At 47.2% G+C, this 24,241-nt stretch overlaps 3 protein-coding genes across 10 annotated transcripts; 2 read left to right on the top strand and 1 right to left on the bottom strand.

Annotated features, from left to right (window-relative positions):
* Positions 1-219: 219 nt before the first annotated feature.
* Positions 220-3,715, bottom strand: LOC139612760 (uncharacterized). Of its 4 annotated transcripts, none has more exons than XM_071468715.1 (6): positions 3,579-3,715; positions 2,441-2,591; positions 2,118-2,259; positions 1,192-1,360; positions 870-944; positions 220-786 (listed from the first exon to the last, which is right to left on the bottom strand). In XM_071468715.1, the coding sequence occupies exons 2-6, from the start codon at positions 2,521-2,523 to the stop codon at positions 551-553; spliced, it is 705 nt and encodes a 234-aa protein (XP_071324816.1). In that variant the 5' UTR covers positions 2,524-2,591; positions 3,579-3,715; the 3' UTR covers positions 220-550. The 4 variants fall into 4 exon arrangements, with proteins under 4 accessions (XP_071324816.1, XP_071324817.1, XP_071324815.1 ...); XM_071468716.1 differs by having other exon boundaries at positions 3,481-3,581; XM_071468714.1 differs by lacking the exon at positions 3,579-3,715 and adding an exon at positions 3,129-3,354.
* Positions 3,421-16,945, top strand: smad10b (SMAD family member 10b). Of its 4 annotated transcripts, none has more exons than XM_071468703.1 (11): positions 3,421-3,559; positions 7,377-7,624; positions 11,960-12,134; positions 12,543-12,671; positions 12,745-12,939; positions 13,201-13,305; positions 13,382-13,435; positions 13,559-13,742; positions 13,841-14,009; positions 14,486-14,624; positions 15,014-15,259. In XM_071468703.1, the coding sequence occupies exons 2-11, from the start codon at positions 7,382-7,384 to the stop codon at positions 15,214-15,216; spliced, it is 1,596 nt and encodes a 531-aa protein (XP_071324804.1). In that variant the 5' UTR covers positions 3,421-3,559; positions 7,377-7,381; the 3' UTR covers positions 15,217-15,259. The 4 variants fall into 4 exon arrangements, with proteins under 4 accessions (XP_071324804.1, XP_071324802.1, XP_071324803.1 ...); XM_071468701.1 differs by lacking the exon at positions 3,421-3,559 and adding an exon at positions 3,935-4,790 and having other exon boundaries at positions 15,014-16,945; XM_071468702.1 differs by lacking the exon at positions 3,421-3,559 and adding an exon at positions 3,935-4,873.
* An 832-nt stretch (positions 16,946-17,777) lies between these two features.
* LOC139612759 (acidic leucine-rich nuclear phosphoprotein 32 family member E-like) lies at positions 17,778-23,902 on the top strand. Of its 2 annotated transcripts, none has more exons than XM_071468712.1 (7): positions 17,778-17,969; positions 19,642-19,791; positions 19,938-20,060; positions 20,480-20,639; positions 20,834-20,958; positions 21,211-21,274; positions 22,849-23,902. In XM_071468712.1, the coding sequence occupies exons 1-7, from the start codon at positions 17,916-17,918 to the stop codon at positions 22,926-22,928; spliced, it is 756 nt and encodes a 251-aa protein (XP_071324813.1). In that variant the 5' UTR covers positions 17,778-17,915; the 3' UTR covers positions 22,929-23,902. The 2 variants fall into 2 exon arrangements, with proteins under 2 accessions (XP_071324813.1, XP_071324814.1); XM_071468713.1 differs by lacking the exon at positions 17,778-17,969 and adding an exon at positions 18,055-19,523.
* The last annotated feature ends 339 nt before the right edge of the window (positions 23,903-24,241 follow it).

Here is a 24,241-nt window from a genome sequence, read left to right as displayed (position 1 = left end):
AGATCAATAGAAAATATCTGTTTTAGATCAGAACTGATCAGACTGAAGAGAACCTGAAAACTCAAAGTTTGTGAACTTATCAAACTTGAGACTGTTGAACTTTGTAGACTGAAATTCTGATCACATGAGGTCAAATATTTCAGTGGAGTAAATGTCAGGTCTTCAGTGTTGTCTTCAGATGATTAAAGTGATGGTTCGTTTCCATAGAAACACCTGAAGTGACTTGGCAGGTAACATCTTTTATTAAAACTTATTTCAATATTGGTAACAAAAGTGGAGCCTCAGTAACACAAGTTCCAACACACAGAGAGGTCAGTGAAGTACACACGGCAACAGAACACTTCAAGCGTCACCTGTTCACTGACATCACAGGATAACGCCCCTTTAACTCACCTGAGACCTAACAAAAAGTCAGAGCTTCTCTACCTGTAACCACAGGTTGTCTGGGGTCAGAGGTCAACTCAAACTGTGACATCACAGCATCACTCAGTCACTAAAGTAAACAAACACAATGAGCTGCTGGCTCAGAGCCCCGCCCCCTCACTCCCCCTCAGTCCCACTGCAGCGCCGTCTCTCCGGCCATCGACATGTACTCGTCCAGCTGGGCGTCCAGTCGGCTCCTGGACATGGACATGTAGTCGTCCAGCTGTTTGTCCAGTCGGCTCTTGGACAGGGACATGTATTCATCCAGCTGTGCGTCCAGCTGCCTCTTGGTTGGTAAGTCACCTTTGCCCCTCCTCCATGCAGTGGCCCCGCCCCTTGGCAGGTTCAGACTCAGGTGTGGTCCTGCAGGAGAAAATAGTTTGATGACTGCGTCTGTAACAAAGAGGCTCAAGTTTAGCTCTTGGGGGGGCGGGGGGGGCACTGACCTGCAGTAAGTTTCTGGATGTTCGTCCTCGTCAGGAGGCGACGCTGACCGAGTCGACTCCACAGGTGACCTCGTCCTGCAGAGGACACACCCACACAGGTACAGGTGTGATGACATCTGTGGTTCAGTGTTTCACACCTTCACTCTCCTCCTCCTCCTCCTCCTCCTCCTCCTCCTCCTCCTCCTCTCTGCAGCTACATCGTCAGAGAGGGAGCTGCTGTTGAAGGAGGCGTGGCATCAGAGTGTCTCCCTGCTGATTGGAGGACATATTTAATCTGAACCACTGCAGGCCAGAACCAGAACCACAGCCATCAGGTACTTACTCCTGCGGGTGGAGGTGACCCTGGCTCTCCATCTGTATTTGTTTGTGAAGCTCCAGAAGCCTCGAGGTCTGGAGGTGGAGAGGCGACGAGTCACCTGCTGCCAGCCAAGTCGCTCCCAGACGCTTCTCCTCCTCCGACGCCGCTTCCCTGTGTGGGACATGTCAGGAGCCTGACACAGAGGGACCAGTCCCACAGAGACCAGGAAGTGAAGGTACAACCAGACCAGGTCTCACAAACAAATATGGACGCCTCACATCAACCACACTCTGAGGTCCCTGATCTAATGGACACGGTTTGATCACATGACCCTGACTGCCTGATGACACGATGTAAACACAATGGAGTCACAGCTGTGACAAGTGTTCCTCAGGTGTCTGTCTGAGTCTCCTCAAGACAGAGTGATGGTCACCACTGAAACACACCTGGCTGTGTGACGCTGTGACCTCCATCTTCCTTCTGACACCTGCTCTTTTTCAAAATAAAATGTTTTGCTTCCATATGAAGTGAGATGATCAGCTGTTTGACCCGACATGTACCTGACACCCACCTTACAGCTGAAAAACACTGAGTGTGTTTCCTGTCAGTTTATTAGGAACACAAGCTATGACTGTTGTGATTGGTCACTGGTGTCAGTGGGGGAAGGCTAAATAACAGTATAACACAACACAGTTCAACAGCATCACAAACCACACAGCCATCATAGTTTGTGCAATGACACCAGGTGCAGGTGTTGTCTGCACACCTGTCCTGCTAAGGTTTAGTGGACCTGATCCCACACCCCCTGACTCAACATTATGTTTACAGCCTGGTTTCTCCTCACAGCACCTGAGTACATGTCAACTGGTGAGATCCAGTCCGGCTGCACCGTGACAGAGGCTACCGGTCGTCTCCCCTCACTCTCATTGGTCTACAGCTCTGTGACTCACCTGCAGACCGAGCAGTGATGATGGCTCCTTCACCAGCAGGACCACCGACGGGGGGGCGGACACCCTCCTCTGCAGAGGCAGGATGGAGTCAAAGGCCACCATCCTGGACCGGGTCACCTGGTCCACCAGAACCTGAGAGAAGCTGTAACAGATGGAGGGAAGTTACCTGAACTGTTTGGATGATCTGAGAAGATCCAAGAGACAGAACATGATGGAAAACTGCAAGATCAAATCTTTAATTCTGGATTCATCTAATTCAGAACATGTTTGCTCATATGATGGACAGTGAGGTGTGTGTGTGTGTGTGTGTGTGTGTGTCTCACCGCTCATGGAGAGAAACTGCTGAGGTACTTCTCAGGAGCAATGGTTTTGATGAATCCATAGGTTTCCTGATTCTTGGAGTCATTCACCGTAAAGACACAAAGTGACCTGGCTGGTAAAACCCAGCTGAGCCGAATCTCCTTCACCTGGGGACTAATTAACAGAGACAAACGAGCCCCTTCATTACAGAAGAAAACTTAGATAATCAAAACTTAAAACTCCAACAAGTCACATCGATCTGCTACATGAAGTCTGAAGACTCCTCACAAACCTGACGGTAAACACAACATATTACCAGAAATACTGATCTCAAGGAACATGAGTTCCCTAAAACAATCCACTACCTGGCGGCAGCAAAAGTGAAGTAACCGGTAGATTTTAATTAAAAATCGGTGCAGCTTTGGGTTTAATCGACAGTCGAACCCGACAGAAGACGCCGGTATTCACGGCTCTTAAGCTTTAGTCTATTACCTGTTTTTAAATTGCCGATAAGTCATGAAACGTTAAACTTCTCGGATTTTAAAGAGGATTCGCCGCCATTTTTTTCTCCTATAGAAGCAGCCGTGTTGACTTTAGCATGAGCGTTAGCTAAAAACAGAAGGTAGCATCATTGTTATTTAATTAGAGTTAACTGCGTTCATCGCTGTTACTGATGAAAATGTGTATAAATGTGAGCCGCAGTGAATTTACCTGTGCTACCGAGCGGAGACACCTGTTAACGGCCCCAGTGTCACACGATGACGGCAACTGACCGCAACGCTAATCTGCTAGCGTTAGCTTCCCTTAGCGTTAGCTTCCCTTAGCGTAAGCGATGGGCGCTTAACCCTGTTAGCTTTAGCTTTACAACTAAACCTAGTTTAGTGGCTTCTCAAAGCGATCAGACCTACAGGTTCAGGTTTCCCCAACTAACTTTGTGAAAATACAAGAGGGTGGATTAGTTAGGATTAGTTAACTAAACAACCCACAGGTTACATTAGCCCGCTGATTTGTTAAAACCTCCATTTAATTACTGGTTAAAGACGCGGGCCACCTGTCCGCTCACCTGTCACCGTTTCTTTAACTACACCGACAGATCGGACTGAAACAGGTGAACAAGACTGAAGATGTTTTTAAATGAACAGGTAATCACCACAGACTCACCAGCGAACACCAGCCGAGCTTAGTTTGTTCTAGATTCTTCAGTTTGCTGCTCACTTTAACTGTTCAACAGGCTCAATGTTCAGCTTCACATCCACAAACTAACTCTGGGAAAATTTATTTAGCATCTGTTAAAAATAAAAAATAAATGACATAAAACCTTCTGATGATTTTTTTTTTAAATTAAGTCAAAAACATATTTTCTACAGTCGTGACACCATTTATATTTTTATTGTCAATGCTGCAGACACATCAGTTAGAAAATGTCGTGAGTCTGGATAATCTCTGATGCTGTGTCAAACTCATGTCACTTTAAATTAATGTGTTATTTTTTAATTGATTAATCCATTCACGCGTTTCCTGCCAGGTCATGTTTTATGATTAATTACTGTCAATAAATGAATCAGTTGAATTATTGAGTGGATGAAAACAAAGTCAACAGTTAAAAACCAGTAGAGACGTTTTACTGATATTTGACTGTGAAACGGGTGAATTCTATTAAAAAACATCTTTAATTTATTGTTATACACCTGGAGAACCATTGATTATTGATTAGGGTCACATTATTATCAACCTGTCAATCACCCCGCCCCCGCCCCCTGCCCCGCCCCCACAGGGGAGAAGAGAGATGTGATTGGCTGTCACGTTCTTACAGCGGTCACGCGCACAAACTTTCTAACGGAACGTAATAATAAACAGCGGGAAATGTGTTTCCGGCCACGGCCTTCAAAATAAAAGCTGAACTTGTAACTAGTGCAGAAAGTATGAAACCTCAGTGTGATTGTGACAGTGAGGAAACATCGTGAGTACAAATGTGAAAAGAGGAACAAAAGAAAGACCTTGTTACTCAGTGTTGTTCCTCATGTAGAAACATTTTGTAGATGAAATGTTTCATGAATAAAACCTGGATGAAAACTCATGAAACCTGACTGGAGATCCGGGCAGTGAACACCGAACTTTCTCCCGCTCCTCACGGTTCTGGCTCCCGCTGCTCTTATTTTATAAGTCCAGATATCGGCTGACTTCCTGTTATGTCTGGCTGTCGGGTCGGGCATGACCCCGCCCCCGCCCCCGCCCCCGCCCCCTCCGCGCTGACTCGGTGAGCAGACAGACGCAGTCTGGACCAGACGGAGAACACGCGCGCACCGACTGACCCACAGCCGGTCTCCGCGTCACAGCGGCGGATCACAGCCGAACGGAGGGAGCCGAGTCCCGGTGAGTGGAGCTGCCGGAGCCCGCTGAGGGTTGAGCCCGTCTGACAACTGTTGATCCAGCGGTGACTGTCTGTCTACCTGTCGGTCTGTACCTGTGTGTGTGTGTGTACCTGTATAGATGATCAGCTGCAGCGAGATTTATATAATTAATTAATAAATCAATCAACAGAAACTAATCAGTGATTGATGTGATGACTAATTAACCACTGATGACATCACTGAGAGTATTTCTCAGTTCTGGAGAATTTTTATAAACCAGGACATGATGTTATTATGACTGTGTGTGTGTGTGTGTGTGTGTGTGTGTGTGTCTGTGTGTGTCTGTGTGTGTGTGTGTGTGTGTGTGTCTGTGTGTGTGTGTGTGTGTGTGTGTGTCTGTGTGTGTCTGTGTGTGTGTGTGTGTGTGTCTGTGTGTGTCTGTGTGTGTGTGTGTCTGTGTGTGTCTGTGTGTGTGTCTGTGTGTGTGTGTGTGTGTGTCTGTGTGTGTGTGTGTGTGTGTGTGTGTGTGTGTGTCTGTGTGTGTGTCTGTGTGTGTGTGTGTGTGTGTCTGTGTGTGTGTGTGTGTGTGTGTGTGTGTCTGTGTCTGTGTGTGTCTGTGTCTGTGTGTCTCTGTGTGTGTGTGTCTGTGTGTGTCTGTGTGTGTGTGTGTCTCTGTGTGTGTGTCTGTGTGTGTCTGTGTCTGTGTGTGTGTGTGTGTGTGTGTGTGTCTGTGTCTGTGTGTCTCTGTGTGTGTGTGTGTGTGTGTGTGTGTGTGTCTGTGTCTGTGTGTGTGTGTCTCTGTGTGTGTGTGTGTCTCTGTGTGTGTGTGTGTGTCTGTGTGTGTGTGTGTGTGTCTGTGTGTGTGTGTGTGTCTGTGTCTGTGTGTGTCTGTGTGTGTGTCTGTCTCTGTGTGTGTGTCTGTGTGTGTGTGTCTCTGTGTGTGTGTGTGTGTCTGTGTCTGTGTGTGTGTGTGAGTGTGTGTGTGTGTGTGTGTCTGTCTCTGTGTGTCTGTGTGTGTGTGTGTGTGTCTGTGTGTGTGTCTCTGTGTGTGTGTGTCTGTGTGTGTCTCTGTGTGTGTGTGTGTCTGTGTGTGTGTGTGTGTGTCTGTGTGTGTCTCTGTGTGTGTGTGTGTGTGTGTGTCTGTGTGTGTGTCTCTGTGTCTGTGTGTGTCTGTGTGTGTCTCTGTGTCTGTGTGTGTCTGTGTGTGTCTGTGTGTGTGTGTGTCTGTGTGTGTCTCTGTGTGTGTGTGTGTGTGTGTCTGTGTGTGTGTCTCTGTGTGTGTCTGTGTGTGTCTCTGTGTCTGTGTGTGTCTGTGTGTGTCTGTGTGTGTGTGTGTCAGTGAGACTCAGTGTAAATCAGATGGATGATCAGATGATGTAATGCAGTGAAAGTGCAGCTTCAGATCTGTTCTCATCAATAACACTGGTTCATTCTGCAACTCCATAACAAACAGCAGTCCTCACTCTGTCGGTGAGTAGCCCTACAGTTAGTTAGTTAGTTAGTTAGTTAGTTAGTTAGTTAGTTAGTTATCTGGCTCCAGCAGGTTCTCAGTCTGTACCTCAGTGAGATCTTCTGTCAGCAGCTGGTAACAGAACTGATGAAACCTCTGAGGAACACCTGAAGTGGTCCTCAACAGTGGAGACCATGAGGACCAGCAGGTCAGCCAGTTTGACCAGTTACAGCTAAAACATCAACTGGAAGATACAGAAGTGAAGTTATAGCTGATCTCAGATCAGTGCTCTGTCCCATCATGTGTCGGCTGCAGGTTCCTGTCTGTCAGCTTGACCCTCAGCTGTCGTCTCGGTGGTTCCTGTCCTGTTGACAGAGGAGGGAGCTGAGACTTCAGTCTTTTCTTCCTCAGAGCTCAGAGGCAGCAGAGAAGAGATCGATCACTGATCCGTTGATCAATCAGTGATCAGAGGAAGTCGTCTGATCACTGTGGTCAGCGTGTGACAGCTACTACACTCTGTATTTATTCACTCTACACAGTTCGTCATGTGGATCAGGGTGAAGGGCTCTGAGTATTTGTCACTGTCACTTCATGTTAATACTTTGAAGATGACCATGGAGGTGATTTTTAGCTCCGCTTGCCTCACCACTCACTGCTGGTCTTCAGAGTTCTGAAGACCCCCTTAGGTACTGAGAGAGTCATGAACTGGTTCAGACACCTGAGCTGAAGACCTGCGGCTCCGTTTTTATGATCGTTTCATCTCATTTAAGAGAATCGGACAATATTGATATTAATGTGAAATTAGATGAAGGATTGGAGCACCTGATCATCCAGATATCAGACCAGTCCAGGATCACTCAGCTTCTTTACACTTTTAATAGTCTTGTCATCAATTAATCAGTGAATCATTCGGTCTATAGGATGCATGCCACTAGAGTGACGTCCTCAAATGTTCAGTTTTGTCTGATCACTAGTGCTAAACCTAAAAATGTTCAGTTCAGTGTCACAGAAGAAGAAACTCAGACTTTAAAAGTTGGGAAAGTGATTTTTTTTACTTTTCTGCTCAACTGAAATACATAGATTATCTGAATTGTTGCCTGTTAGTTTTCTTTCAGTTGTCTGATGGACTAATAAACTAATATTTCCATTTGTACCCAGATGACATGTCGGTACTTGGCCCCGCCCCCAGCAGCAGCGACGCCTGCCTCAGCATCGTCCACAGCCTCATGTGTCACCGGCAGGGTGGCGAGAACGAAGGCTTCGCCAAGCGCGCCATCGAGAGCCTGGTGAAGAAGCTGAAGGAGAAGAAGGACGAGCTGGACTCGCTCATCACCGCCGTCACCACCAACGGCGTCCACCCCAGCAAGTGTGTGACCATCCAGAGGACACTGGACGGACGGCTGCAGGTAGGAAAACCACCATCAGGTTGTTGATGAGAGGTTTGAGTTTCTGGTGTTCACATGACAGGACTGACTGTAGGAGGTCAGAGGTGGACCAGAGGTGGACTGTGATGTGAGGACATGAAGTCTATAACAATCTGATCACTGAATCCTCCTTAAGGTGTTTCTGTCCTCACAGTGAAGGTGGAGCCACTGATTCTAATTCAATCACCAGTCAGATTCACTGAGGATCACCTCATGGTCCGCGGGCTGTCTGCCCTCGTCCAATCAGATCAGCTAGAAAAGGTTCAACACTGAAAGAACTTAAAGCGGGAATCAGAATACAGGTACTGAAAATGGACAAATGTCAGGTAAAGAAGCTGAAGTGCAAAGTCTAATTTTGAGGGTTGAGTAATATCATTTGAAGTGAAAGTGCTGAAAGGAGGTGAAATGATGAAAGTGCTAGAAGTGTCAGCTGAAGTCCTGAAGTGATTTTCTCACCACTTCAGTTGTATAAAGTGAAAGAAGAAAGCAGTTGAAGTGGGTTTGAGGAGTGGAGGCTGTTGGAATAAGAGGAGATGAAGAGGTTTTGTTTTTGGTGTAGGTGAATAGACCTGAAAGGATGTGAAGTGTGAGTTGAAGTGTGAGCAGCAAAGGGGTGGAGGCATCACACTTCACCTGAGGAACTTTAACCTGTCAGCGTTTAGTTTGGTTGAGACACAGCAGCAGTGATGAAGATGAAGATGATGATGGTGAAGTGAAAACACTTTTATTTCCTACATGTTCCAGGATGTTCAGAGACAAATCCCAGGAAGAGAAAACGTTGAGGTTTATTTCTTTGCACACAGACGCAGCTCTGAGCTGCTGCCTCCTGCTCCTGAAAACACCTTGACCTCTGACCACAGTCACATGACTTTCTCCTTCTGTCATCTGTGTGTGAAGTGATGACTGCGTCAGGTCTGACATTCAGTCCTGTCTCACTCAGTCGTGTTCAGATTATAAAGAGCAGCAGACTGGGTGTGTCCCCCCCCCCACACAGTAATTATCAGACCAGAGGATGTAAACATGGATCACACTTCAGTCTGCTCACAGCTGAACATGAGCCACACTCAGACCGTTTCTACGGACCTCCAACCCAGGACCCAGTGGAACCACCTCCACAGCCCCAGGCAGCTCCTCTCAGACCACTGAGACCTGTTCAAAGCCACCAAGTCTCCACAGCCGCTGGAGCTGAAACTCTGAACACAAGTATTGACTCCTCAGGACCCTCTGAAATGTTCTCAACAATCATTAAAATGTCCACCAGAACCCTCTCAACAATCCACTGAACTTAGGAAGCCTTCTCTGGAACCACAGAAATCCCCTCCAAAACCTTTGGGCCTTGGGAACCACAAGAACCTCCTCCTGTTCCCTCAGAACCTTTACAGGATCCTCTGGATCATTGTTCATAATCCTACAACACATGAACCTTCAAGGACCAGACATGGTTCATACTGAACCAGGCGTCTGAGTCCACGAGTGTGTTCATATCTGAGCGGTTCGTTTCATTCCAGACAGATCTACATCAGGTGGACCCTCGTGGACCCTCACTCTGACGTGAGTGTAGAGACAATACGTTTGTGTTTAAGACTCATGTGGACCTGATAAGAGTCTAAGAACCCTGTTGAGTCCCCTGGACCCCCCTCCAGGTGCCATGCAGCCCATAAAGAACCTGTGGAGTCCTAACAGATCAGAACCTGCTGTGTGTGTGTATGTTTGTGTGTATGTGGCAGTTTAAGGGGTCAGACTTGGTTTTAGGTTTTGGGTTAGAACCAGGTTCAGGTCAAGGTAAAGAGGGACTGCATCAGTGAGTGTCCTCGCAAAGATAGACTTACAAGTGTGTGTGTGTGTGTGTGTTTCCCTCTGTCTGGAGGAGGAGGAGGAAGGGCAGGCTGGCTTGTTTTGTCTGAAACACAGGAAAGGGGCTGGGTTAGAGTTAAGCCAGACAGTGTGTGTGTGTGTGTGTGTGTGTGTGTGTGTGTGTGTGTGTGTGTGTGTGTGTGTGTGTGTGTGTGTGTGTGTGTGCGTGCGCGTGCGTGCCTGTGTGTGTGCGTGTGTGGAATGTGTACACGTCTCACTTTTGTCATTGGATCAAAAACCACAGAGTTTCTACACTGTAAAAAATGTCTCCTTCAGTCTGTGACTTATTGAAAACAAATGAATTTTTTACTCCTTCAAGAACCTTTTTAAAACCACAGTCCTGGTTAAATTGTTAGTCCAACAGTCCTGGTTCTCTTGATTCTTCAGATAAAATCCCTTAGTGTCTGCAAAGACGCTAATCTTCAGTGAGATTGTTGAAACATGTTCAGAGCTGCAACTAACGATACGTTTTTATCGTCAGTGACAGGGTTTGGGTTAACTTGGCCCCTGGGGACTAATAAAGTTCTGGAATAGAGTTTTCTTTCTTGAATGAATGTTTTGGCCAATAAAACATCAGATGTTGTGAATAAAGCCCAGGTGACAGAGCTTTGCTCCGATGAACATTAGAAAACGTTCACTATCACATGAATCCTGAATGAATAACTCACCCATTAATTAACAAAGGTCGTCAGTTTTGATCATGTTTGATAATCGTGACCTTAGTAACCACTGCAGTCACCTGTCTTCAGGAGTTAGCTTCAAGTTCACTGATCATCAGGTGTCTCCTGAAGGTCAGATGCTAAAACATCTGTCACAGCTGGAGGCGACCTGTTCTCTGGAGCTGTCACATGATTAGAGCCGCTGAACGCCAAAGTCAAAGACGGGTCAACGACTTGAGTCTGATTCTGTTTCTAATAAGAGTCTGATCATCAGGTGTCAGGTTTATCGTCAGTGTTTCGTCAGTGTTTCGTCAGTGGTATCGTCAGTGTATCATCAAACGCCAAAGTCAAAGACGGGTCAACGACTTGAGTCTGATTCTGATTCTAATAAGAGTCTGATCATCAGGTGTCAGGTTTATCGTCAGGTTTATCATCAGTGTTTCGTCAGTGTATTGTTAGGTGTTTCGTCATATTATCTGCAGTCCTTCTTCTTTCAGGATGCAGTTTTCTGATTTTAAGAAATAAAGCTGAGTGACCTGGATGGATGTTTTCTGGGGTGTGTGTGTGTGTGTGCGCGTGTGCGTGTGAGAGCGAGAGAATGTTTTGTCTGCAAAGTCTTATCCCTGCCCTTCACCTGTGCACACACAGAACAAAGTGCTCTGATTGGCTGCTCAGTGTCTGCACTGTCACAAAATCACAAAATCAGCTGGTCAATTGTTTCCTCTTGATTTCAGTGTTTTTCTTCTTCTGTGGTCCTGATGGCAACAGGTTGAGATGATGATGTCACTGTTACTGTCTGAGACTCATTTACATAGAGGACTTCAGGGACCTGGACCACGAGTTCAGCTCAGTCTGGCTCAGTCTGGTTCTGTTAACTCTTGGTTTAATGACGCAATGAGTGACATCATCAAGTTGTGAGTGAGTGAGTGAGTGAGTGAGGGAGGGAGGATCGTTCAAGGCTCTAATGATGAAATATTGATCAGTGTGTGGATCATTGTTCTGGTCTCAGAGTCTCATGTTATTCTGAGCTGCAGTGATGAAGAGGAGTTAAAGCTTCATCACTGTCAGATCAGCTGTTTGTCTCCACCTCATCTGAAGCTTCTCCAGGCACCAGATCACTGAGTCCTGATACCAGGGGACACGTCCTGAACTGATTTATTCAGCCCAATAATCAATAATCACTGGGTTAGAGTTTGGTGGCTTCAACAGTCAGCTGCTCAGAACCAGGATCATTACACACACACACACACACACACACACATGTGAGGTCAGACATGATGTCATGGTCGTGGTTTGGCCTGGCGGGTTAACTCTGCATCACCTTGTACACACAGACAGTGTTTCCATGGTAACCGCTACTCACCATGACTCAGTCTGTTCTCACAGTTTATTTAGATTTTCATGAAGGATGTGTCTCCTGTCGGTCTCTCTCCTGTCTGTCTCTCACCTGTCTGTCTGTCTCTCAACTCTCTGTCTCCTGTTTGTCTGTCTCCTGTCTGTCTCTCACCTGTCTGTCTGTCTCTCAACTCTCTGTCTCCTGTCTGTCTGTCTCCTGTCTGTCTCTCACCTGTTGGTCTGTCTCTCAACTCTCTGTTTCCTGTCTGTCTGTCTCCTATCTGTCTGTCTCCTGTCTGTCTGTCTCTGACCTCTCTGTCTCCTGTCTGTCTCTCACCTGTCTGTCTGTCTCCTGTCGGTCTGTCTCTGACCTCTCTGTCTCCTGTCTGTCTCTCACCTGTCTGTCTCTTGTTGGTCTGTCTCTGACCTGTCTCTCTCCTGTCTGTCTCAAATGTCTTCCTGCCCACAGGTAGCAGGTAGGAAGGGTTTCCCTCATGTGATCTACGCCCGTCTGTGGCGTTGGCCTGACCTCCATAAGAATGAGCTGAAACACGTCACCTTCTGTCAGTTCGCCTTCGACCTGAAGTACGACAGCGTATGTGTGAACCCCTACCACTATGAGAGGGTGGCGTCCCCGCCCACAGGTAAACACTCTACACCTGAGGAAACACCTGGTGCACCTGACATCAGCCCAACCAGCATGTTACTGCAGGTCAGTGTTAATGGTGTCACATGACGACGTTTCACGTGGCATAAAGTAGCGTCACATCACATGTCACGTACAGGAAGCTGCTTCCTGTCATGTGATGTAATGTAGCCTAACGTGTCATCACGTTTAGTGAGGTCACATGGTCTTTTGTGGTCTGGGGTTCTGATGATGATCTCGTCCAGCCTTCCTCCGGTACAGGGCCCATGAAGGGACACACAGAGCGATTTGACAGTATCAGGACTCCCACTGACGGGACCCCCCAGTGGTCTGATGTGGATTCAGGATCAGGGCACTGAGGCTGGACTGGACTTTCATACTGTTCTTGTCTCCTGTCTTCCTTCAGGTCCTCAGTCTCTGATAAAGGAGGAGTTCATTCAGGACTGTCTGCAGATCGACCTGCCCCCCCATCCCGACCCCTACAACCAGCCCCACCCTGTCAGCATATATCCCAGCATGCCTCTGTCTCCTCCAGGTCACTGTCAAATCTGTTTTTTTCATGAATTCAGTTTTGTGATGAAGACCACTGATGAAGACTCTGTCTGCAGGCAGCAGAGCTCTGTCAGCCAGCGGGGGGGGCAACGAGGGCCCGGGTCTCCTCCAGATCGCCCTGCCTCAAAACCAGGGAGGGCAGGCCTCGCCACCTCACCCAAACCCCCCTCACACCCCTCAGCCTCCTCACCCCCCCACTCCCACCTCACCACACCAGCAGAACCCTGAGTACAGCAGCCCCCCCAAAACTGGTACGGTACCTGGACTGAACTGGGGCTGGTTGGACTTTGTTAATGGTTGTGACAGTGGAGGGACTGGAACACTGCAGTAGTGACAGCAGTAATACTGTCCAGTACCACAGTAACTGCAGTAGTGACAGGAGAAATACTGTCCAGTACTGCAGTAGTACTGGTTGTAGCAGAACAGTAATAGTAGTAGTAGTACTGCAATAATAGTAGTAACTATACTACAGTATCCTCAGTAATGTACCTGTGTCCCTTGTGTCTCTGCAGCCACCTGGTCAGGTAACAGCCCCGTCCCCTATAGCCCAACAGGACCGCAACAGAGTGGGCGGAGCCACCAGCAGCCTCCATTACATCATCATCCTGCTCACTTCTGTACGACATCATGTGACCATGTGACATTAAAGCTCTGTGGTTATTGGTTCCTCACTGAGTGTGTTTGTTCTTACAGGGTCGCAGCATCACAGCACGGCTCCATATCCTCAGCCTGTGTCCAACCACCCAGGTAACACACACACCTGTCCACAAATGTCCCCACTCACCACAACTTTGTAAAAATGTCCCCTCCTTTTCCCTGCCTCTGTCTGGCTCTGTTGGACTGTCTCTCTCTGTCCCCGCCGTCTCTCAGGTCCAGAGTTCTGGTGCTCGATCTCGTACTTTGAGTTGGACGTTCAGGTCGGGGAGATGTTTAAGGTCCAGTCCAGCTGTCCTCTGGTGACGGTGGACGGATACGTGGATCCTTCAGGAGGAGATCGCTTCTGTCTGGGACAGCTGAGCAATGTCCACCGCACTGCCGCCAGCCACCGTGCCAGGTGACCAGTCTGACCAGTCTGACCTGGTGGCAGTAGGTGGAGGTGTATTGGGAGCAGTGATGTCAGTGTTGTTTTATTGTTTAAAATTGTTCCTGCAGGCTCCACATTGGTCGGGGGGTTCAGCTGGAGTGTCGGGGGGAGGGGGACGTCTGGATGCGTTGCCTTAGCGACCACTCAGTGTTTGTTCAGAGTTTCTACCTGGATCGAGAGGCCGGCCGAGCACCTGGAGACGGAGTCCATAAGATCTACCCCGGAGCTTATATCAAGGTGAGTGTGATGATACGCAGATGACTCTCTGCTGTTCATCTGTGTCCACATGACGCTCTGTCTGCAGACACTGTTCCTCTGATCATTACAGACACTATCACAACCTGAGTCTGTGGCCCCGCCTCAAACAAAACTGTTTCTCTGCCTACAGCTGTTCACATTTGGAAAATTGTCTGTATTAAAGCAGCTGTGATAAGCTGTGATCAGCTCCTGTCTGCAATGAATCATGATGTTCAGACAACATAAATGTTTCACTGTGAGACTGAAGGAAACTTAAAAACAGGAGAAATCTGCATGAAATTCTGCAGCCTCTCTTTGTCTGGAGCTTTATTATTATCTGAGGGTGCAGGTCTGAGGGTTCTGGTCTGAATGTGATTTTTTAAGCTAACGGCAGCAACTGGTCTCTGAGTGTTTTAAGGCAGCTTAATTTTCACTGCTGAATCACCTGTCTGTCTTTCACCTGTCTGTCTCTCCAGGTGTTTGACCTGCGGCAGTGCCACAGACAGATGCAGCAGCAGGCAGCAGCAGCTCAGGCAGCTGTAGTGACTCAGGCTGCTGCGGTTGTCGGTGCGATTCCTGGACCCAACAGTGTGGGAGGAATCGCTCCTGCTGTCAGTGAGTATTACCTGTCTATCTCTCTGCTTACCTGTCTATCTGGTTTTTCTTATAGTTTAATTATTTCCTCTTAGAAAAGACAGCCTCACTGGGCCCCTCCCCTTTTAGTACGCACCTGTAACACACTTGAAGCTCTGAACTCCAGCCCTGAAGTGAATACCTGCAGCCGCAGAGGATCTGAGTGTCAGTCATGAAGCTCAGCAGATGACTTGTTTCTGTTTGGGAGGGGCCAGGTGTTCCTGTTTGGGAGGGGTCAGGTGTTTCTGTTTGGGAGGGGTCAGGTGGGTCAGTCTTTTTCCTGAAGTACAGTTCTTATGTTACATTTCAAAATAAAACCTTTCAGAACACACAGGTTTGTGATAACTGTGTGTGTTCTTACTGTGTCACAGGTGTGTGTTCAGCAGGTCTGGGTGTGGACGACCTGCGCAGGTTGTGTATTGTGCGCCTGAGCTTCGTTAAAGGTTGGGGGTGTGACTACCCCCGACAGAGCATCAAGGACACCCCCTGCTGGCTGGAGGTTCACCTGCACCGAGCGCTGCAGCTGCTCGACCAGGTGCTGCACACACTGCCGCCCCGAGAACACACACTCTGACACACTGCAGCAGGTGTGTGTGTGTGTGTGTGTGTGTGTGTGTGTGTGTGTGTGTGTGTGTGTGTGTGTGTTTTGTCTGTAGGCTGCAGTGTGTTTGAGCAGGAGAGGATTCATCCACAGCTGTGATGTCATCTAAATGATCTAATCTGTCAGAGTTCATAAGCCCCGCCCACCCAGTCCTCCTACACACAGCTGTAAACAAACATGTCGCAGCTCATTGGTCGGTTCAGACAGGTACAGAACCCCAAGCTTCAGACAATCAACCAGACACAGCCTCTCACGGCTCCTGTCAATCAACTGAGTTTCCATAGATACCAACATCCAGTGTCACATGTTAAAGGGTCAGTTCACACAAAACAGGAAGTAGAGCTCTTCTTTTGTGGCCTGGTCTCGCAGCTGTGACAATAAAACATTTGGCCCTGAGCAGAACCAGATCTGAGCCACAGTCCTGGTCCATCCTGGGTCTGTTCTGCCTCCTGAGCCCCTGAGGTCACAGGAGGTCATCAGGGTCCACACACTGCTGCTTCTTCCTGAGGTCTCAGTCACTGTGGACCTGCAGACTGAAGTTCACCTGTTTATCAACCAGACTGATCAACCAGCTCCATCATTATAAACAGAGGAGAAAACCCCTGATGAGTGAACATCAACCAGATCCTGATCAACAGACTGCTGTGGTTTTGGTTGAGTTTGTTCACAGACTCAGACTGAACATCTGCTCATATCGTTTGTCATCACTAAACTTCCACAGGTGATTTTCCTTTGTCTGTTGGTCCCACAGTTTAACGTCTGACACCTGAACTCATGAAACCAAAACTGACTTTTCTATTACTTTGTTGTTCACAGTCAACAGAAGTAGTTGTCGTACCACAGAGAGTTTACCCAGCTCACTGTGTCTGTAGCTAATCTCCAGTCAAAGATCCAGGATGATCCTCAGTGATCAAACCTCCACATGAAGCTCCAGTCTCTGTCAACAGGACACGCTCACACCCACAAACATGACAGAAACAACAGCTGGAAGTTAAACTAGCTTCAGAGACAACACCCTGCTGCCACCACCAGAGGGCAGTAAATTACATGATGAATACAAACAAGGATCAGATCCTTTATGGGACAGAAAGCTGTTCTGAGATCAGATGTAAGGAGAGAAATCACTTCAGTTCAGGCTGAGGCTGGACCAGGTAATTTATTCTCACCTGAGTCTGCACAGAAACATAATCAAACTCTTGAAATGCAGTGAGGCTGCTCAGGTCGTAGTCAAACACTAATGAGAGGAGGATCAGATGTCACAGTTTTGAGACGTGCAGTAAATTTTATAGACAACAGACCTGAGACTTTTTCATCATCACAGTCTAATATTCACATCATTGTCTCTCAGAGCAGAGGATAAACAGTTTGAGTGAAATGACCCTTTAACTTCCTGTTGCTCAGCAGCAGCTGACTCTACACAGGTCAGATCTGTGTTTGCTGCAGTTTTTAACATCTCGCTGCCAGTTTATTTATTTTTTATTTTATTGATTATCCACCAAAGATTAATTTCCTGCTCTTAGTGACATCATATCCTGTTTACGTAGTGAATCAGCTCCTCTGATCTGTCAGATTATTTATTCTGTCGTCAAGTTCTTTATTTTCAGCTTTTTATTACGTTGAATTTTAAAGGCTTTTATACTGAAAAGGTCTACAACTATAACATCTACGGTTTATTCCAATTAAACTTTTATGATAAAAACAACCACTGCCTCTTTATTTAACTTTATATGTGACTGTTTCTGTATATAACTGAATATTTAACCTGTTTTTACCTGAAATCATTTTTAAATGTTCTACAAATTAAACACGACAAAATACAACAGGTTCCACTACTAGAATTATGGAATGTCTGATGGAACAATTTGAAATGAGCTGAAAGGTTCCTACTAAAACTGTTTAGAACATCAAACTTCAATTCTATGTTAAAATGTCAGAGAGATTTTTTCATTCATTTTTCACTTTTGTCTCAGTGTCACAACAACTGAAATTTCCCCTGTGCATCAATAAAGGGTTATCTTACCTTACATTTATAGATACACTCACAATAAATAAATTCATACATACATAAAGTGAGATTAAACATGAATCAACAGGACATGGTTACTCATCTTCTTGATGGCCTCTGTGGTAACAGCTGAGATCATTATAAGACTGATGATTTGTTTCTCATTTTTCCTTTAGAACCTAAAAACAGAACATGTTCATATGACCTTCTATTGATTCATTTATCAATAACAGACTGAGGTTGTTGTTATTTCTTTATGAATGAGAGACCGAGCGAACATGAAGGTATCAGTAAAATATGGCGCCAATAAAGACAAAGAGCGAGCGTCCGTAAGGTTTAAATATTTCATGTTCGCCTTGTAATTGGTCACAGTAAAACGACGCCTTTGCAACTCTAGCCAATGGTAGAGAAGAGTCTTGCATAATAAGATGACGGGGGAGGGGTTTGATGAGTGCCTCGTCCTTGAACCAATAAGAGACGAAGCTGAAGATGTATGAATATTCATCTGGAAGGGGGCGTGGTCTCTCGGCGGAGGTCGGGCGCAGGCGAACATGGAGGTTTAGTGATCGCTCGGTGTCTGAGGAGAAGGAGGGCGCTTCGCCGAACCGTGTTTTGTTTTCAGTTTTCCTTTGATATTCTTAGTTTTTTGAGTCTGCTCGGCTCCAACATGGAGATGAAGAAGAGGATCAGTCTGGAGCTGAGGAACAGGAACCCCGCGGAGGTGTGTAACTCCAGCAGCGCGGACTTTAATTTATTTATTTCCAGTAGAAACGATGAAGGATGCGGAGTCAAACCGACATGGCGATGCTGAAAACGTCGAGCTTCTCCGCGGAGTCTCTGCCGCTGAGCGCCGACATTTTGACCCGGAGAACCGGAGAACCGGAGAACCAGTCCGCGCCGCTGCAACATGGAGGAAACTCCCGCGGTCAGAGCCGCGTGCAGCTCGCAGTTCTCCCGGGAGCCTCGCGCGAGCCCCTTCCGTTAGCACCGGGCTAACGGCTAATGGCTAACGGGCTAACGGCTAACCTGGCGGGTACTCGGCTCATACCGGAGCCCCGGCCGGGGACCGGAGCCGGGGTCGGGTACAGTTTAAACCGAGCAGGCTTCCATTTTAACCTTCAGCGTTACAGCGGTGACCCGCGGTGCTTGTTATCTGATGGCGCGTCACGCCAGACTCGATTCTAAAATCGCGGATTTCTAAGTTTACTTGACCGTGGACAGAAACGCCCTCCGTTCTCGACGCGAATTACTTCTTTTAACAATTCTTCGGGTATTGCAGGTCAGTTCGGTTCAGATTCAACTCAATAACACCCCTCCGTGTAGATCAGACCGTAAAGTTTTACGGTTGGTTCCCGGAGCTGTTCCCGCCCACTCTGCTCTGTTTTGGTGGCGGGGGCACATAGTACAAGAACCCCAATGCCCCAAGTGGCGTGATGCCGGTCGGTGTGTGGCGGTTTTCCCGGAATGTAACGGGGGTGTAACGGTAAAGAACTCGTTTTTCTGAACGAAGTCTGGCGGAACGTTGAATCCAGAACTGACGTTTTCACGGGAGCAGTTTGGTTGATGTAGTGCCACTTACCCAGAGCCGTTCCCTCCTTCAACGGCTCGGTGCCGCCGGTGGTCGGTCACCGTGTGCGGTCCTAAACGACAGATGTTCATCGGTCTGTTTTAATCCCGGTTAATTCAGACACCTTAGACCTGGACTGGTCTGAGGTGTCTTTAGAGTGAACACAGGGACATGCAGTATAAACAAATGATTATTTCCATCATTGATTAATCTGCAGATTATTTTCTGATTAAACTATTTTTCTTAGATGTTAAAAAATAGCAAAAAAAGATTTATGAATTTATAATGTCCTGCAGCACCATCTTTAAATTCAGGACCCAGAGAGGTTCATTTCACTGCTGCTTAAAAAAAATACTAAAATATTATTTGATGATGAGAATAGTCACTGGTTGATTTTTTTATTTTTTTTGTTTATCAATTAATCATTGCAGCTGAAGAAACTTCACAGATGTGAACCATGTTAAACAGTCTGTGAAGCAGTGGTAGGCTCATTCATTCATTCATCCTTTATTTACGCAGGCTGACAAAGTGTCACACATTCAGACTCACCACAACTGTATCATTATAAAACACAGATAAGAGACGAAGCTGAGGATCATGTTATCGCCTGTTTTCAGGAGCGAAACCAGCTTCACAGAAGATTCATCAGTCAGACTCATGTTGTTCATGTGGTGCAGATGTTTCAGACTTCAGATGTTTTAAACCAGGGTCAGTGAACACAACATCCAGCTGCTCCTGGTTCATGAGGACAGAGACCTGAGTGGACGGTATCTGTCCTCAGTCGTGTTGGATCAAGACATGGTCTGATGTGGTCTGATGTGGTCAGGTGGCGGAGCTGGTGGTGGATAACTGTCGCTCCAGCGACGGGGAGGTTGAAGGTCTGACGGACGAGTACACGGGGCTGGAGATACTCAGTATGGTGAACGTGGGCCTCACCTCGCTCTCTAAACTGCCCTCACTGCCCAAACTGCGTAAGGTGAGTCCCTCACTGTGATCCAGAGTCCAGCAGGGTCCTCAGCCCCTGTCTGACCCTGGACTCAGTTACTTCTGTCTCAGTTTGTGTTCTGCTGTGAGTAGGAGTTGGTACCTGCCACAAACAGTTGTGTGTGACTTGTGTTTCAGCTGGAGGTGAGTGATAACACCATCTCAGGAGGTCTGGACACGCTGGCGGAGAAGTGTCCCAACCTGACCTACCTGAACCTGAGCGGGAACAAGGTGAAGGAGCTGAGCAGCATCGAGGTTCTGGTGAGTTGAGACAGTGCAGCACTGAGCCGGGACACGACAGCAGCGGCTCACCTGTCAGCTCTGACACCTGGTGGGAAACGTCAGGATGTTGTGTTTGATTTTATCTCTGATCTCTGCTCGTCGGTGACAGGACAGGTTTCAGTACGGTCTGTGTTTTCAGCTGTTGTGTTGTGTCCAGCATGAAAAGAGGTTCAGTTCATTATAATGTCAGTCCAGATTCCAAAACCTGGACCATCTGATTGGTCTGATCCATGATTTGACTCATGGACTCAGACTGGAACCTGTGGGGAGGTCCAGATCTAGACCTCCTGGTTTAGACAGGTTGATCACAGACTGAACGTCACTCATCAGTGTGGACTGTTGAATTGGACCCAGTCCTCAGACTGACTGCTCTCCTGTCTTTTGTTGTGGCCCTGCAGCAGAACCTGAAGAACCTGAAGAGTCTGGACCTGTACAGCTGTGAGGTGACCACGCTGGACGACTACAGAGAGAGCGTGTTCGAGCTGCTGCCTCAGCTCACCTACCTGGACGGCTACGACCATGAGGACAATGAGGTGCCCGACTCCGAGGACGACAACGGTGAGGCTCAACACACTCAGATGGGTTCCTCAGACCAGACCTGGTCCTTAGGTCCGGGTCGGGGGTGACTGACTGAAGTGTGCTTGATGATGAGACGTCACTGTTTCATGGAGCTGACCAGTCTTTAGATGCTTTTAATTTGAAGGACCAGATCAGCCAGGAAACGTTTGTGTTGACCTGAGACTCTGTTCCAGATGAGGATGATGAAGCCGGCCCACCTGGAGACGACGACGACGAGGATGAGGATGAGGATGAGGAAGGCTCTGAAGGGGATGAGGATGAGGTTGGCCTGTCGTACCTGATGAAGGAGGGGATCCAGGTGAGTCAGCTGACTGAATGTGCTTGTGTGCTGTGGTGGGACACTGCTCCCACAATGCACTGTGTGAAGGAAACAGCTGGAGAAGATGCAGCAGCAGGAAGAAGCAATCAAGCTTTTAGACATGTGACATCACAGACTGTCAGTGTGTGATGTGTTCAGGGCCCTACTGTGTGTGTGGTGTGTGTGGTGCGTGTGTGGTGCGTTCAGGGCCCAGCTGATGTTCAGTGTGTCACTGACATGTTGTTTCCTCAGGATGAGGAAGATGATGGAGACTATGTTGAAGAGGAGGAGGAGGAGGAGGAAGAGGATGATGGAGGTAGGTGTTGAGATTCTGATTGTAGTGAGTCTGTTCTTTCATTTCACACACACACACACACACACACACACACACACAGAGTCTCTGAGACCAGAACTGAGGCCGTGTTTAGATCTGATCAGAGTTCAGTTCTGAGTTCAGAGAGAGAGAGAGCGAGCGAGCGAGAGAGAGAGATCTACAGTGCAATAAAGTTTTATCCATTAGAAACAGTACAATATTTTTGGTTCATAATGAACTGTTGAATGAATTAGAGGACGTCAGTGGAGGAGGTGGACCTTCAGTGTGGTCCAGGACACATTCATGTCTGCTAAAAGAATGTGGTCCAGACCACCTCAGAATGTGGTCTGAGTGATCGGATCTCTAATGCGTCCTGAACCTGAACTTAGAGCTGAACACTGGTGGTGGCATCACTTAAGACTCGGGTTAATGCCAGGTCTGAAGAGGGTCCAGAGTCCAAACGTCACAATAAACTGCTCTGTGACCTCGTGTCCTCAACCTTGATGGAAAATGAGGAGAGAAGTGAAGGAGAGGTCATAAGGACTTTAACTGCACCTACACCAGGGCTGCGTCTGAAACCACCCACTGCTCCTCTGTAGTCCACTACACAGTGAGTTCACCACTCTGCAGTGCTCTGAGTGTACAGTGAGAATGATTACACCCTACATAGTGATTCACAGTATCCCACAATGCATCATGAAAAGTAGTGTACAACCGATGGTCACTAACCAAGCAATTTATACCATCATGCATTGCACGTGAGGTGAAAGACCCAGGTAGAGTCTGACAGTGTTTTTCAGTTTGACTGATGAGCTCAGTGTGTCGTCCTCTACAGACACTGTGGGGGAGGAGGAGGAGGAGGAAAAGAGTGAGTGACCTCAGACACAACCCAGGATTTGTTTTAACCAACTTTATTTATGGCACACAGACAATAAAGTAGAGTTGATTTCAGTGTGGCAGAGGACTCAGTGAAACATTTGTGTTGTATTTAGTTATGAACTTCAGTCTGTTGAGACCAGAATCTCCATCAGTCCTGGATCAGGTCTCAAACTGTGGTCAAACTACAGTCATCTGTTGTTTTAAATGTTGCTGCAGCAAGGAATTGTGGGATGGCTTTGTCTCCTTTCATGAAGGAAGCTCCAGTGTTTCCTCTGCTGAAGGAGATAAGATAGGAAGCACTGAGGCTCCTTTCCTCAGCTCTGATCATGGCTGCTCAGATCCTTCAGGTCCCTTCACTGTTCGACCACAGACCAGGTCCACGTCCAGAACCGGGACCTGAAAACTCCATCAGGGTCAATAGAAACAATCTGGTTCAAAACTAAATCAGAGTCTGAGGCGTCATTTCCTGTCGTGTTTCAATAAGTTCACAACAAAGGAGTCGTGATCTTGTTGAATTTAAACTTTATTAACTCTGTTGATTTTTAACATTCACTGGTTGAACGTTACTCATAAAACGTGCGTTTTCAGACAGACACACTAACGTTGACGCTGAGTGTGTAACAGTTGTGTTGTGACTGACCTGTTGTTGAGCACGTGGATTCTGCTGAACCTGAATTTGATCTGGTTTTATTTGTCAGACGAGGACGGAGCTGCTGTTCAGGGGGAAAAGAGGAAGAGGGATGCAGAGGATGATGGTGACGATGACGATGATGAATAGATCAACCACCTTCACACACTGTAACACCTGAACCCCACCCCCCCCACCCCCCTCCCCCCCCTGGTGACCTCTGACCCCGCCGGGTGTCGCCTCAGAGCCGCAGACAGACAGAAACACAGCAGTGAGACCATGTCCAGGATCAGTTCTCCTCCACACATACATCACAGCATGACCGATGATGTCATCAACCTGGTAACATGTGATCAGGTCACCGATCAATACTGAGAGCTGATCGATGGTGCTGTACAAGTGATGAGCTCCACCTGGAGGCTTCAGTCAGGTGACTTTGAATCCTTATCACATGATGAGAGACGACTTTCAGACCTTCATCGTTCATTGATCTTTGATTGGATCAGATCAGGTTCCTCCAGCGTTGTTGATTAAGAAACTGATCTGATGAAGAGGATGAAGATAAACTCAAACCTTCACCTGCAGCAGATCAACGACAACCTCACGAAGTCAGACACCAAACATCTGGATGAAACAGTCACAGATATCTCTAGATGTTTTCTCTCCAGATGTTTCACTGAATCTGTTTAGTTTTCTCAACCAGAACTTCAGGTAGAAAATTTCATGTTTTTTTCATTAAGTTTGGTCTGACTCTAAAAACTACAGTACCCATGAGCCTCAGCAGCTGTTGCTGTGGAGACAGGTGTGCAGCTTTCTGGTTGGCTTACTTTTACAGCTGTTCATGTTTTTTTTCTTACAAAAATGACTGTTAGTACATGAACCCATTGTTTTAACCCCGCCCCCCCCACCTGTCACCTGTCGGTCTGCGGCTCTCTGCTCGGGATGGGCCCGGCTCCTCCCGGTGTCTCCGGTCCTGCGGATCCTGGTCTCTGTAAATAGAAGTGAACTGGTGTGTGTCGGTCTGTGAAGCTGACGACGCTCGTCCTCGGTGATTTTATTTTTTTATTCTGTCTCTGATCGTGTTGCTGTGTCCAGTGTTTTTGAATAAAAACAATTGAATTCTGTTTCTGTCGACTCGTCAATTAACAGCTGTCAGTTTGATTAATTATTGATCATCAGTCCACTTCATCTATAAATGTTGTGGTGTCCAAAACAAAAGATTCAGTTACTGACAGAAAACACAAAACGACTGAAACAATAACAAACACTGATTAAAGAATGACATCACCATGACATCATCGTTTCAGGTGTAAAGATCAGAAAGGTAAACGTCCCTGATGACGACTGAACAACAGAAACAATAGAGACTGAGCTGAGTCAGGATCCATCTGGACCAGGTTCACACAGTCTGGACTCAAACAGGAAGTAGAGGAGCAGTTGATTGAGGAAGCAGGAAGTGAAAT

Source organism: Trachinotus anak, unplaced genomic scaffold (assembly GCF_046630095.1).
Source record: "Trachinotus anak isolate AG129_WGS33_773 ecotype Australia unplaced genomic scaffold, CSIRO_AGI_Tana_v1 ptg000032l, whole genome shotgun sequence".
NCBI classification, from domain to species: domain Eukaryota; kingdom Metazoa; phylum Chordata; class Actinopteri; order Carangiformes; family Carangidae; genus Trachinotus; species Trachinotus anak.
The sequence above is the reverse complement of the archived record's forward strand: the minus strand, read 5'-3'. Positions and strand labels throughout refer to the sequence as shown.